Raw genomic sequence first — 13,162 nt, forward strand, 5'->3', positions numbered from 1 at the left:
ATGTTAGAGATATACCTCACTACAACACTTGGCCAAAACCCCTGTTCTTCTTCTTCTTCTAGAGCTCTCTCGGGTTCTCTCACTCTAAAACCAAACCTAAAAATACAAGACCTTCTTCTTATAATTTGTACAAATTACAAGTCTTCTTGTCTGCCGCCCGTGGGGGGAATATTGTTTATATTTGCCGGATCGAAGGAGCAAAGCCACTAGCGGTGTGAGAGAGAGATCGAGAGCTGCATGCCGAAGTACTGAGGGAGAGAGAACTGAGTGAGAGAGAGAGAGAGAGAGAGAGAGAGAGAGAGAGCTGGGTGAAAATTAATTTGCAGATCTGCAAGCAAAAATTAAAATCGGACAAATTAACAAAAAAAAAAAAACCTTAAAAATCGGCAAGAACGAATGGCAGATCGGAAAGTTAGAGAGCGAGAGAGAGTACCCGACAATTTAAGAAGAAAAAATAGGGCACTTGGTATCAAGGCATGGGAGGAGATGGAGAGGGCACTCCTCAAAGGACAGGGAAACTCATCTCAGGTGCAGTGGAGGCGATGGAGAATGCCTTATGCGGATTGGGTAAATAATAGTCAATTACTTTATTTTTTTGGGGCCTTGGCTGGAAAGCGCCCCTAATTTGGGGCGCTTGTAGGAATTTGGGGAGCTTGGATGCAAAGTGCCCCTATAATTTGGGGGTGCTTGGCTAGAAAGCGCCCATAATATATTAAATTGGGGTGCTTGTCTCGCAAGCGCCCCTAATATATTAAATTGGGGTGTGCTTTGCTAGAACGCCCATTATTATTGGAGGCATTTTATTGGGCAAGCGTCTCTAATTTTTTTTAGGGTCGTTCGCATTGTAAAACGCCCCCATATGAAGGTGTTTAATTAAAACGCCCCTATATCAAGCGTTAGTAAATATGGTTTTTTTTTGTAGCGTCAGCTATTTGGGCATTGAACTGTGACACAGGAAGCATAGATTCTTCGTCAACCCAGATAAAATAATCACACAACCATGATCACCTTCGTTCTGCATATTTCATAAATGAGAATTAGTCACCAATTGTTCGTTCTATATATTTAAAGAACCTGAATAAAACATCCAGCTTCTAAACTCAAAAACTAGGACAATACCTATCTATAATCTTTATGGAAAAAATAAAGGTTCCCCTATTCTAAGATGTAAACAACAAATTTACATTTTGCTCCTCATATACTATCCTTCCATGCACCACAAAAACTTAAAGTTAAAGTTTCAAGTAAACAGGGATAAGGATGAACTCGGTTGGTTAAGGACAATCACACACCAATGAAAAAACTTCATAAGATACAGTGGGTGACAGAAACTGAATAAATGTTGACCTATTAAGAATTTATGCATAAAGCCCCCATTGCAACTCCCTCGCAGCCGCCATTGAATATTTTTCTTAATTTTGATGTACTGTTGGATAAAATAAGAAAAGCACATGTGAAACATGATATGGTCCTGAGAAAATCCAATTTCACTTCTATGCTTTATCATTCTCCCTTTTTTTGGTTAAAAATATAAACTGGAAAAAAAAATGAAAATATTTGCTTTTAGTGTTGAATATTGACAATGAAGAGGAGGGAAGGATCACAATAAATGTAATCTAAAAGTCTATGAACTAAATTGACAAAATCAAACTTTATACGGTCAAAATTGACAACAAACCTACTAAAAAAAAAAAAAATCCCCTCTAAAATACACTAATTGAATGTTCTCAATCTCATTTAAAAGAGAGTACAAAAAACTCTTTAAGAAATGTGAAAACAAAACAAAATGGCTATGCTTAGGAATGCAATTTCACTTCTATCTTCTATCATTCTCGACAACAAAACCAGACAAGTGAGGTGGAATAAACTTCAAATTTAATGTAAGCATTGAAAAATTGTTCCTACATTACACATGAAGAATAAATAAATAAATACATGAAAAAATAGTAACTTCTTCCTTCTTTTTCATCTTGTTGGGGTTCTAAGAAGATTGGGATTTGACAAATGACTATTCTTTTATGCAATGGGACTCTTAGCACACGACGGAGTACCCAAAATAATAATAATAATAATAATGACTTATCTTTTTGATAAACCCTTTTTTTTTTTTGGTAAGAATTTGATCAACTGATTGGAGTGTTCCATCAGATGCTGAGACCATTTTTCTACTTCTTTGAATTTTTCGTCAACTAATTGGACTTTTAATCCTTCTTATTTGACTTATCTTTTTAATTTACTTTTTTTTTTTTTTTGGCAAGTATTTGATCAACTGATTGGAGTGTACCATCAGATGCTGAAATCATTTATCTTCTTGATTGGAGTGTACGAACTCAGAGTTCTATTCCCATATCAATATCCTCTCCAATCTCTCCCATAGCATTATGGCTGAAGATTTGAGGTTTTCGGCCATCCCCCAAAAATCACCAAATCAAAACTCCTCTCGAAACCCAATTGGTTTGACAGCCCAGAACATTTCAATTCAACCACAAAACCTCCAAAATCAAACCGCAAAATTTGCAATCATTTAATCAACTACAACTGAACAAGAACACCTAATCAACCCTTCAATCACCGAAACAAATACCCAAATTGATTTTAGCATCATCAACCACAATCACCCGAAATCAATATGAAACATAGACCGAAATAACGAATCTAAATCACAACACATGTCAATATAAGACCTACAAAGAAATAAGTATCAAATCACAAAACACATCAAATGAAACCCTATCTTCTTCCAAAACAAACCGAGAGATGAGAGATAGAAATACAAAGAGGGAAAAATGAAAACAGAAACAGAGAGATGAGAGATAGAAATACAGAGAGAGGGCGAGAGTTGAGAGATAGAAGAGACGAATAGAGAGATACCTGGAATTGAGAGACTGAACGGCCGCGATTCACAAACAAACCCTAAGAAACTTATTTCGTAAAACCCCTAATTTTTAAAACCGTCGTTGATGAGCTGTGAGCTGGAAAGGAGAATGTTTTGAGCTGGAAGTGATGAACTGGAATGAAGAAGACGAAGAAAACGAAGTGAGAAAGTGAGAAACAGTATGGACGGAAGTATGATATGTTGTCGTGCAATAGATTTTTTTGAAAGCAAAATGACAACGTTTAGTTGGATTTGTTTTTAATTTGATTTTTTTTTTAAAAAAGGGTATTTTAGTAACTTAACCTCAACAAAACGACGTCATTTTCCATTTTCCATCCATTTTGACGGTGTTAACTAACAGAGTGGCCGAATTGCAACTAGTTGGTAGTTTGGGGGCTACTTTATTATATTTTGAACATTGGGGGGCTAAATTACAAATGACTGGTAGTTTAGGGGGCCATTTTATATTTTATATTTTTTTTTTCAGCCTATATTAAAAAAAATCATTACATGTCCTTTATTGTCATTTTTGCAACTAAAAGCACTTTTTTCGTTTTGTTACCAAACATCAGTAACATCAAAAAAGTACTTAAGACATGCAGTTACTAAACATGTAAACAGTTTTTCAATAATAGCACTTTTGACAAAAGCTTACAGGCAAAAACTTTATTTTCCACCACAATCCCAAATAGGTTCTTAGCATTTTTTGGAGGTCGATATGAACAAGGGAATCTTTTCTTGGAAAAAAGATGGCAAGTGAATATGTTTTGATTACAATATTGTGATATGTAATAAAGAAATATTGAGTAAGTCACATGGTGATAACTCAAGTATGTTCAAGCATAAGAGTATTTAAAAAAATTCAAAGAAAGTTATATGTTGAAGCATTTCTTGAAAATAAAAAATTGTAATATGGATGATATCTCAAGTGGAAACATATTTTGGTTTCAACCAAAGATAGTATGGGATATAAGGAGTAAATCACTGTAATAAAGAACGATACTCTACCTAAATTTATTTGAGAAAATATCTTGAGAACAACAATGCATTTCACAATATGATTGGGTGTTGGGTATTTTAAAGAAACAAAAGGTTTTGGTTACTATATGAGTCTTGTTTAGGAAGATGTTGGTTTACAGCAAGCTCCTAAAAGATAGACTATGTGAATAAGTCCGAAGAAGGAGTGGGAGATTCTAAAAACCTGCGGATACTTAATAAGTGGATAATTTCAGGGTTATCTGAAGGCATTATAATGTTTCAGTATACCATATTTTACTAAAATATCTAGTACTTACCATATTCTAAGTGGGAGTTGAGATTCATTACATGAATCAAATCCCAAGAGACAATGACATGATTTAGATGCAGATCATTAAGACTAGGGCTATGTATATCTAGTTGTTACCCCAACTAAGGGTATGTTTGATAATGTGTTTAAGGAGACTAAAAGTGCTTTTAACACTAAAAAAGTCAGTTTGAAAAAAAAAAAATTGTACTTATTTGGTAAAAAAATTAAAAGTGCTTTTAAGGCTTCAAAACGCATAAAAATGACAAAAACGTACTTTTGGCAAAGCTTAAAAATGAAGCTTTTGCTCACAAGCACTTTTTGACTTAAAAGCTTTATTTATCAAATGGAATTTCAAATAGGCTTTAAGTTTGACATAATTGTAGGAATGCCTAGGGGCATTCAATGATTATGATTAAATCAACGAGTAAAAAGAAAATAGACAAGAAGGATAAAACCTTGAAAGCGAAGGTGACCGAACAACCATAAAGGAGCGAGCACCCCAACAACAAAACCCAAACAGAAAATGCAGTACTGAGACAATAACAGTAACATATTGTAGGCAATGGTTTCATATTATTTAATGCTATTTAATGTATTGTTTAGGATTACTCATTAATTTTCGGTTCGAGTAAAAATACCATTTTGCACCAAATATTTTACAAGTATAAAAGATAAAAAGCTGGATATATGTGAGCTAAACGCGTACAACATGATTTCAATTTTCTGCATGAGGAAACTTAGAATATTTGTATGCTAGATAAGACCCAAGAGCCATCCCTACAGTAACCGCTATTATAGTTTTCAATGCTGCCTCTAGATCTATGCCAAGCGAACCCTTTTTGCCAAGTTGTTGTAGCATCTTGAGCAAAGGAACTTTCTGTTGTTGTAGCTTCTTGAGCAAAGGAACTTTCTTAGGCATTGATAAGGACAGAATGCCATTGATAAACCTTGAACGTATTTCGTCTACAGCGTAATCATTTGAAATATTGATTTTTTTAGAAAAGCAATTCCACATATTCTCCGGCAAAGGTCGTTTTCCGCTAACTGTCATGGATGTTCCAAAGCAGTTGATATAAATCTTCAGTTGCTCTCTTTTGAATCCTACAAATTTAACACGAGAAATTTAATTACCATGAAAAATGAAGCCTAAGACGACCATACTACATAAATTTATGTAAAATATATATATAAAAAATGAATAATAGTATATGCACATAGAGAAAGAGGATACAAAAGAGTTGGTGTCGTTCAGCCTTACAGGCCTATGTCCTCTACTCATAAATGCCCTTAAGACTACATCTTTATTTTATTGAATTGTCTAATACATTTAGGTTAATATGCTCTACTTATAGGGTGATTTTGGTAGGTGGGGTAGACTAAAAAATGGTAGGGAATTGATGAGAGGCCTACAAGAAAACTAAATCATGCTTAACATGAATTTTAGCATTCCTCCTCAAAGCCAAAATAGAAGCTTGAGTTTAAAAAAAAAAAAAAAAGAATTTATTTATTATTTATTATTATTATTTTTTGCTGAACTAGATCTAGTGTGGCAACTGGCAAGCATCAATATCTAAGTGTGAGTTCGGCCTTTAGAACTGTTGATGAGCCTGGATCCACTCCGCCGCAAAGAAAATCTGATCGTGAGCACGACCTGTGAATCTGTTGGTGAAGTAGATAGTGACCCCGTATGACAGTAATGAAAGGCTAAATGTGATCTTAGATGGCCATAATTCGGTATGATGAGGAAAAATATGAGCACAAGCTCAGATAAGGTCAGGAGAAAGAGTTGTCGTGGGCGAGAAAATGGATAGCAACCTTGGAGAGTTGCGAAGGGAGGCTATTGACAGTTGGAGTATTGTGGCTAGAAGACACTGGTGACAGCCAGAATACATCGAAGACGAATACAAAATGATGGCTAGGAATGCTGGTGATGACAACTGATGGTGGTGACGACAAGAGGTGGTTGGAGTTGGAAATGTCAGATAAGATGCTTCAATCAGAATTATTCCAACGGCTTTGGAAATGTCAGATTTGGAGATTTTGAGGGGTGTGGTCATCACCATGAAAGGACGCTTGGAACAACTAGGAGATCGCCAAAAACAACACCAATAGGAAGACAACGTGGGAGAACAAGAAGAAGTTGTTAAAGGCTAAAAAAAATACGTAGCTTTGATACCATGCATGTAAAAATTATGTAAAATATAAAATAAGGGAATAACAGTAAAAGCAAATAGAGAAAGAGAACATTGAAAATGTGGGGTGGTTCAACCCTAGAGATTTACATAACTACATCCACCACTTATAAATGCCCTGTTGTTTTTGAGCATTTTTGTTTTTAGTTTTGTTGTTGTTTTGTTATTTTTGTGCCAAGATTCGGTCTAATTTCGTGCTGGTTTTGCTGCTGTATCCAAGAGAGGACTCTCAGTTGCAGTTATGGTTGTTAGATTCTCTAATAGTAAATTATCTACAATGTTACCACGTGTCTCTCGTCTTTTGCTATCTCTGATGAAGTCCTTTCTATGCTGCTAGCATCTCTAGACTAGATTGCTGTTTTTTCTATTTCTGTTGTTATTTTACTTTACTTGTAGTGCATTTTATCGTGCATTTTGTGTAGGGGTGTCAAAAATTACCGGGGAACCGGAACCGGAACCGGAAAACCGGGAAACCGGGAAACCGGAAACCGGGAAACCGGGGTCCCGGTTCCGGTTCCGGTTTGAAAAATCTAAAAACCGGGTACCCCGGTTCCGGTACCGGTTTTTGGTACCCGGTTTTTACCGGGAATACCGGAACCGGGTTTCCATTTTATTTAATAATATTTATATATTATTATATTTATATATTAATATATATATTATATATATTAATATTTTTTACACTTAGGTTTAGGTTTAGGGTATTTTAAAAAATTAAATTTTTATTTCTAAGGCCCAAATAGGCAAAAATAATGATTTTTTAGGATTTTTGGACTTTTTAAGGTTTATTTTTTAATTATTTGGAACAATCACAACAAAGCCCCTTTAATTTAGACAAAAAAACTAATAGATTTTTTTTTAAAAATGGGCCAACTTATAAAAAAAAAAATTGGCTTATTTTAGGCCCAATACCTAAAATAAGCCCAAAAATGAATTTTTTTAAAAAACCGGTTACCGGACCGGGTAATACCGGAACCGGCCGGTAACCGGGACCCCGGTTAACCGGGGTCCCGGTTCCGGTTTCTCAAAATTGAGAACCGGGGTACCCCGGTTCCGGTTCCGGTTTTAGGCCAAAAACCGGGAAACCGGACCGGGTTGACACCCCTAATTTTGTGTAGTTTGATGGGTCACTTCCAACTTTGTGTTCAGAAGCATTTTCAGCTGGTTTCTTATTCTCTTTTCCATTGAGATCAAGAATGGGAACGACCCCCTATGTAACATTTTCCTTATTTGCTTAGAATAAATAAATAAATAAATTTTCCCTATATATTAATTAAGCCTCACACTGATCCTGTAATAGGTTGATTAATTTGGATTATCCAAAGTAACTACAATGAACCGTAGTTGTTATTAATGTTTTTGAAGTATCACACACATGTCTAACATGAGTAATTCTAAATGTCACTCCATGTTCCTTTCATGTCTTCCTAAAACTAACGCGTCTTTAAAAATTATTATTGGCTTAAAATTTAATAGTGATATATTCAAATATAATTATAATTTTAATAACCAGGTCAGTTTTGGAAAGACACCAATGAGACATGAAGGACATAGAGGTGACATGTAACATTACTCGTCTAGCATAACCCTAAACTGTGACACAACATATATATAATTATAGACCATGCATGAGCCTTGCCCGACATGCATTGTCATATATATATATATATATATATATATAGGGATATAGAAAAAGTACCATGGAGATGGACGTCAAGACGGTCTTCTTTCTTCCCTCTATACCATCTGCAGTAGGGCTCAATTTCAATGTTAGTGCGCTTTTGGGTAGCGTATCCATCGTTGATTTCCATGCGATCGATCGATGCTGCCTTTTCTTTTCTTCAGTCAGCTACGTTATCTTAGCCATCCATCTATTTGGTTCTGTTTTATAGGTTCTGAGACAGACAAGGAAAACGTTGTACGTGTAAGAGGTTGCTTTTCTTATTGAAAGAGAATCCATGCTTATTCTTGGCTCATTTCCTAAGCTTTTTGGGTTCCTTAATTAGGTACTCAACTTTTAGGTGTGGATGATCTCTTTCTTTGCCAATGAAGTAAATTCGTTGCTGCCTTTCTTGTGAATCAGGTAAAATCATGATGATGAAGTAGGATCCTTTTTATATACGTATGGAATTGAAAATTAAATTAAATTCATTTCATAACAAAGATGTAGTTACCATAATTCATTTCATATTTGTTATGAAAATAAAGAGTAAAGACCTTTAAACATCACAATTCAAAATATTTCCTTCATTTTTTATTTGTCACGTGTGAGGGTGTTACGGGATAAATTATGGTAGGTTCTTAGAAGGAATATCTAATTTTATACATGATTTTATTAAAAGAAAAATTTTGTTTTCATCTTGTGCCTATCTCTTGTTGTCCATCTTCGTACAAGAAATAAGAAAATTCACCATTAAATATATGAGAGCCAATGTAGGTTCCACATATTCAATTGTAGATTTATAAAAGAGTTGGACAACAAATGGGTTATAAATATGCTTAACATCTCTCTTTTACTAATATTTCACTACAATGAGATAAGATCCAAACTAATAAGAACTCTAATCTTGAAATAATGATAAAGTTAATTCTAATTAATTATAATCATAATTTTAAAATAAGGGATAAATGTAAAAATTGATCATTGTGATTGACCTAAATTACAAATTATTTCATGTGGTATAAAAAACAATTTATAAATCTATGTAGTTGGCCTAAATTACAAATCACTCTTTGTGGTATAAAAAATAATTTATAAGTCCTCACAGTAGGTCAAAATAACAATTTACTCTATAAAATTAATTTTCGTTAAGTAACATAACAGAATCCGTTACTTTGTCACATTATAATGTTACAGTAAATTAACATAATATCTTCTATCCCCAAAATTTTACTCCGTGCATAACGCTCTCTCATTATTAAATAAAATCCTAATTTAAGACAACTTATAGTCTTAAATTATCCTAATCTCATCCTGTGCGCCCAGAATTGCCAATGAGCTTCCAAAATTTTTAATAACCTCTAATTTTTTTTAAAAAAATTCTCCTAAATTTTATGTTTTTTTTTTTTTAATTTTTTTTTTTATGAGTTCGATTCTCTAAAATAAATTTTTTACCCTTAAAGATTTAACTTTTTTTACTTTCGTCCCCCCTCATCTCAAATCCTAGTTCTGCCTTTGTTCATCGATCCTTAATTAATAGAGTGTTTAATCGAGTATTATAATTTCATTGTTACATCAGTCGATGAGAGTGAGATTAAAATTACTTTAAGGCAACGTGTCGAAATATTGTACTTGAGTGAAGATGTAGGAGCGGGGAAAATGCTAGTTGTGTAGGAGTCAGTTATTCTTGGTTGTTGTTCTGTCTGCAACTGTTCATCATTTTGTTATGAGTCTTGCTATGTGGGGCTGACAAAACAGGTATTTGATATGATCCATTCACGACCCGTTTATCTTATGCATGTTTTTTTTTTTTTTTTTTTTTTAATTTTTTTTTTTTAATTTTTTAATAAGGTTTATATAGGTGTCATAAAAAATAGTTACATGCACATAGGTTGCTTTTCTTCATCTTATATATATATACTCTTTCATAGCACAATTGTGAGTCAAATTGTAGTGTTTGCTTTGGTGACCGTGTTGTATTGTAGTGGGAAAGAGAGAACTTCTTGTTTTTACTCTTCACGTGCAGCTATATATATATATATAAGAGATTTTGAGAAAATGATGATAAACTCTCCTACATATTGCCATAGAGAAGTACAAGAAATGAGAAAAGACTGTTATAAAATGAGGGCACATGTAGGGAAGAGTGTATTTTTGGCCCAATAGAAACAAGAGAGAAGCTCGGTACCGATGCTAAGGATGGAAGCGCAGCCGCTGAAAGAGGCTCTGCCAGAAGGTGGTTCCATCATAGTAGTTTTTTTTTGCCATGCTGAGTGCACCCAGAGTTAATCGGCTGGCCAGGGGACGGGGCTTCACCTCTATCTGCACAACAATGCCTAATCATATTTAATTCTAGAAATTCATTCTATGCATCTTATAAATAAACAAGAAATTACCTTATTAAATAATAAGTATAATCTATCTTTGGTTGGCACAGATCGTTGACCTAACTACTAAGATGCGGTACTACCCGTCTTCCTTGGGTATAAATTATCAAATTCTTTAACAGGATACATACAATCAATGAATAAGTGTAACTCATCTTCCGTTGGCACGGACTGTCTACCTAAATTACACTAAACTAAGGTGTAGTACAATCCGTCTTCCCTAGGCATGGCCTATCAAATCCTATTGATCATATGTCAATTAAACCTATTGCATAATCATCATCCTCATAATCACAGAAAACAAGAATGATTTGAGATCAACAAAAGTAAAATGTTTTCTAAGACAAGAGAAGAATTTCACAAATATTGATTTTTGAATTTAAGAACAATTGCATTTAATAGTTAAGAACAGAATCAAAAAGGTAGCAATTCTCATAGTTATACAATCAACATGCATAAACTGAAAATCTAGAAATTAAATACAATCAAGCCATTGTTCTTGGATAGGGTTACGTCAACACCCCATAAGTGTTTCAGCCGCTCATGATCTTTTAAGCTCCAAAGACAAATTTATGAATTTTTAGCTCTAGGAAGCAGTGTGTCCTGTTTACAAGTGAAGAGGCATATTTATAAGGACTAGGAAAACCCAAGAAGCCCTAGAAACCCTAGAAAATCGTAGGTCAGTCTCCCAGTCCAAGTGGGAGACTGAAAACCTAATTCCAAGCTGTCAAAACGCTTGTACGCGCATTCTGGGGCCGTGTACTGCACTCCCATGTGCGCTCGAGCTTAGGAAGGTGTGCTTGAGCGCAGGTACGCTCGATCTTAGATTGCATGCACTCGAGCGCATGCACGCTCGATCCCAAGTGCAGTTGCGCTCGATCGTGGTACCTGAATGTGTCCAGTTTTGCCTTTTAAGCCCAATTTTCAATGGTTTGCCAATCAAAACCTGAAATGCAAAAACAAAACAAAAATCAAACAAATAACAATGCTAAGGAATTAACATATGCAAGTTAAGGGGCATGAATGTGCAACATTCGGCTCTTATCAAAAATATTAATATATAAAATAGAGGGTTTTTTTTTTTTTTTAACATGTCCACACAAGGGGAGGAGAAAATGGGAGGGGGATTCGATCTAGTGACCTCCACTTCATGCATGAGGCATGGTCTCTATCCGATTGAGCAAACCCTTGGGGACAATGAATGAGAAATGTTAAGCATCCATCTATAGCCCATTTTTTCTAGTTTCATTGACAATTAATCTCGTTCTTTCACCTCCTATATAAATTTTACTGGTGTTGCTACCGAAACTGAAATGGTCAATACTTATTTATTTATTTATTTATTTGTCTTTTTAATTCAAGGGGTTATTGCTTCTATTGATGGGTCAGCATTGGCAAAGATTGGTTCAACTGTAAGTGTCTTTCTCTCTACATGTGTGGCCTGGGGTGGCTAATCTTATTTGCGTATATAAGGTGTATGCTTTTATTTGTTTTCTAACTCAAGTACTTACTTTTTATTCCTTGGACAAACAATGTTAGTTGCTATTAAAATGGAAGTCATGACTCCTTCCATGGAGTTACCAGATGAGGGTTGCATAGGTTGCCTATTGCAGTATTGTATTGCTAACCTTAGCTTGACTATTGCAATATTGTATTGCTAATTGCATTTGTTATTTTACTTATTTCTCTTGCATTTGTTCACTTTTATAAATGGGATGCCAATATGTATATCTTAGTATATCTATAATGACTAGTTATATGTGCTGTTCCAGCTCTAGCACGGTTGATTTGAAAGAGTTATCCTTGGTTAGTGGAAAAGCTACTTGGTAATGGCGTTATTGCGTGCATCTTCATATTTATCTTTTGAAAATTTAGAAAATCTTCCTTTTGGTGTTATGAGCATGTTCTTTTGGACATTGTGAATTGTAATGGTCATATTTCTCTTATCGGCAGACTGAATTTTTGTACTTGTAGTCACCTCACTTTAGATTTTTCAATTTGATAAGTAGTATGCATGGCCGGAATCTTTTGGATGCCTTTTTGGTATTCTTTTGTCAAGAATTTTTTATTGTTTCTTTTCATTAGGATCATTTCTATATCTTTTGAGTAGAGCCTCATCTTTTAAAATTTCTTTTTTTTAAAAAAAAAATAAAAATAAATAAAACATTATTAGGGTTGAATCGACCCTAACAATGTTTTATTTTTTATTTTTATCTTGTTAGACACATTAGCATCCACTTTCGAGTGGACGCTGATGGCTGCACATCAGCATCCAAATGAAAGTGGACATTGATAGTGGAGCACTAGCATCCACTCTAGCTTCCGTTCTAGCTCAATATAGCGACCAACATACAAGAGTTTTAGCGTCGACATATTGGAGGTCATCATTAGCGTCCACTTCCGAGTCAACGCTGATGATCAACAGCGTCCACTTTGGAACTTCTAGCGTCCAAAAGCTGCCGCCCCTAATGATTAGATTCTCTTGTAGTGTCTTTTGTAAATCTAATATTAATAAAAATAAGGGTTAAATACTAAATTAGTGCCTGGGGTTTCATTACTTTATTTTTTACCCTCTAGCGTTTCATTTTTATCACAGGAGATCCTTGTGGTTTTGATAATAGACCAAGTTAGTACTCTGTCAGTTGACCGTTAGTTGACTTAACGGAATTCCACATGGACCAATCAAACGTTGACACATGGCACTTACTTAATATATATTTTTTAAATTAAAAAAAAAGTATTTTCGAAAAAAAAAAAAAA

The 13,162-nt window shown here is 34.5% G+C and overlaps 1 protein-coding gene across 1 annotated transcript; it reads right to left on the reverse strand.

The window, feature by feature from the left end:
- Positions 1-4,858: 4,858 nt before the first annotated feature.
- On the reverse strand, positions 4,859-8,190 carry LOC132191282 (inactive protein RESTRICTED TEV MOVEMENT 2-like). Its single transcript, XM_059606229.1, has 2 exons — positions 8,055-8,190; positions 4,859-5,264 (listed from the first exon to the last, which is right to left on the reverse strand). Exons 1-2 carry the CDS (start codon positions 8,164-8,166, stop codon positions 4,879-4,881), a joined length of 498 nt encoding a protein of 165 aa, XP_059462212.1. The 5' UTR covers positions 8,167-8,190; the 3' UTR covers positions 4,859-4,878.
- Between the last annotated feature and the right edge of the window lie 4,972 nt (positions 8,191-13,162).

Source organism: Corylus avellana, chromosome ca9, assembly GCF_901000735.1.
Source record: "Corylus avellana chromosome ca9, CavTom2PMs-1.0".
NCBI classification, from domain to species: domain Eukaryota; kingdom Viridiplantae; phylum Streptophyta; class Magnoliopsida; order Fagales; family Betulaceae; genus Corylus; species Corylus avellana.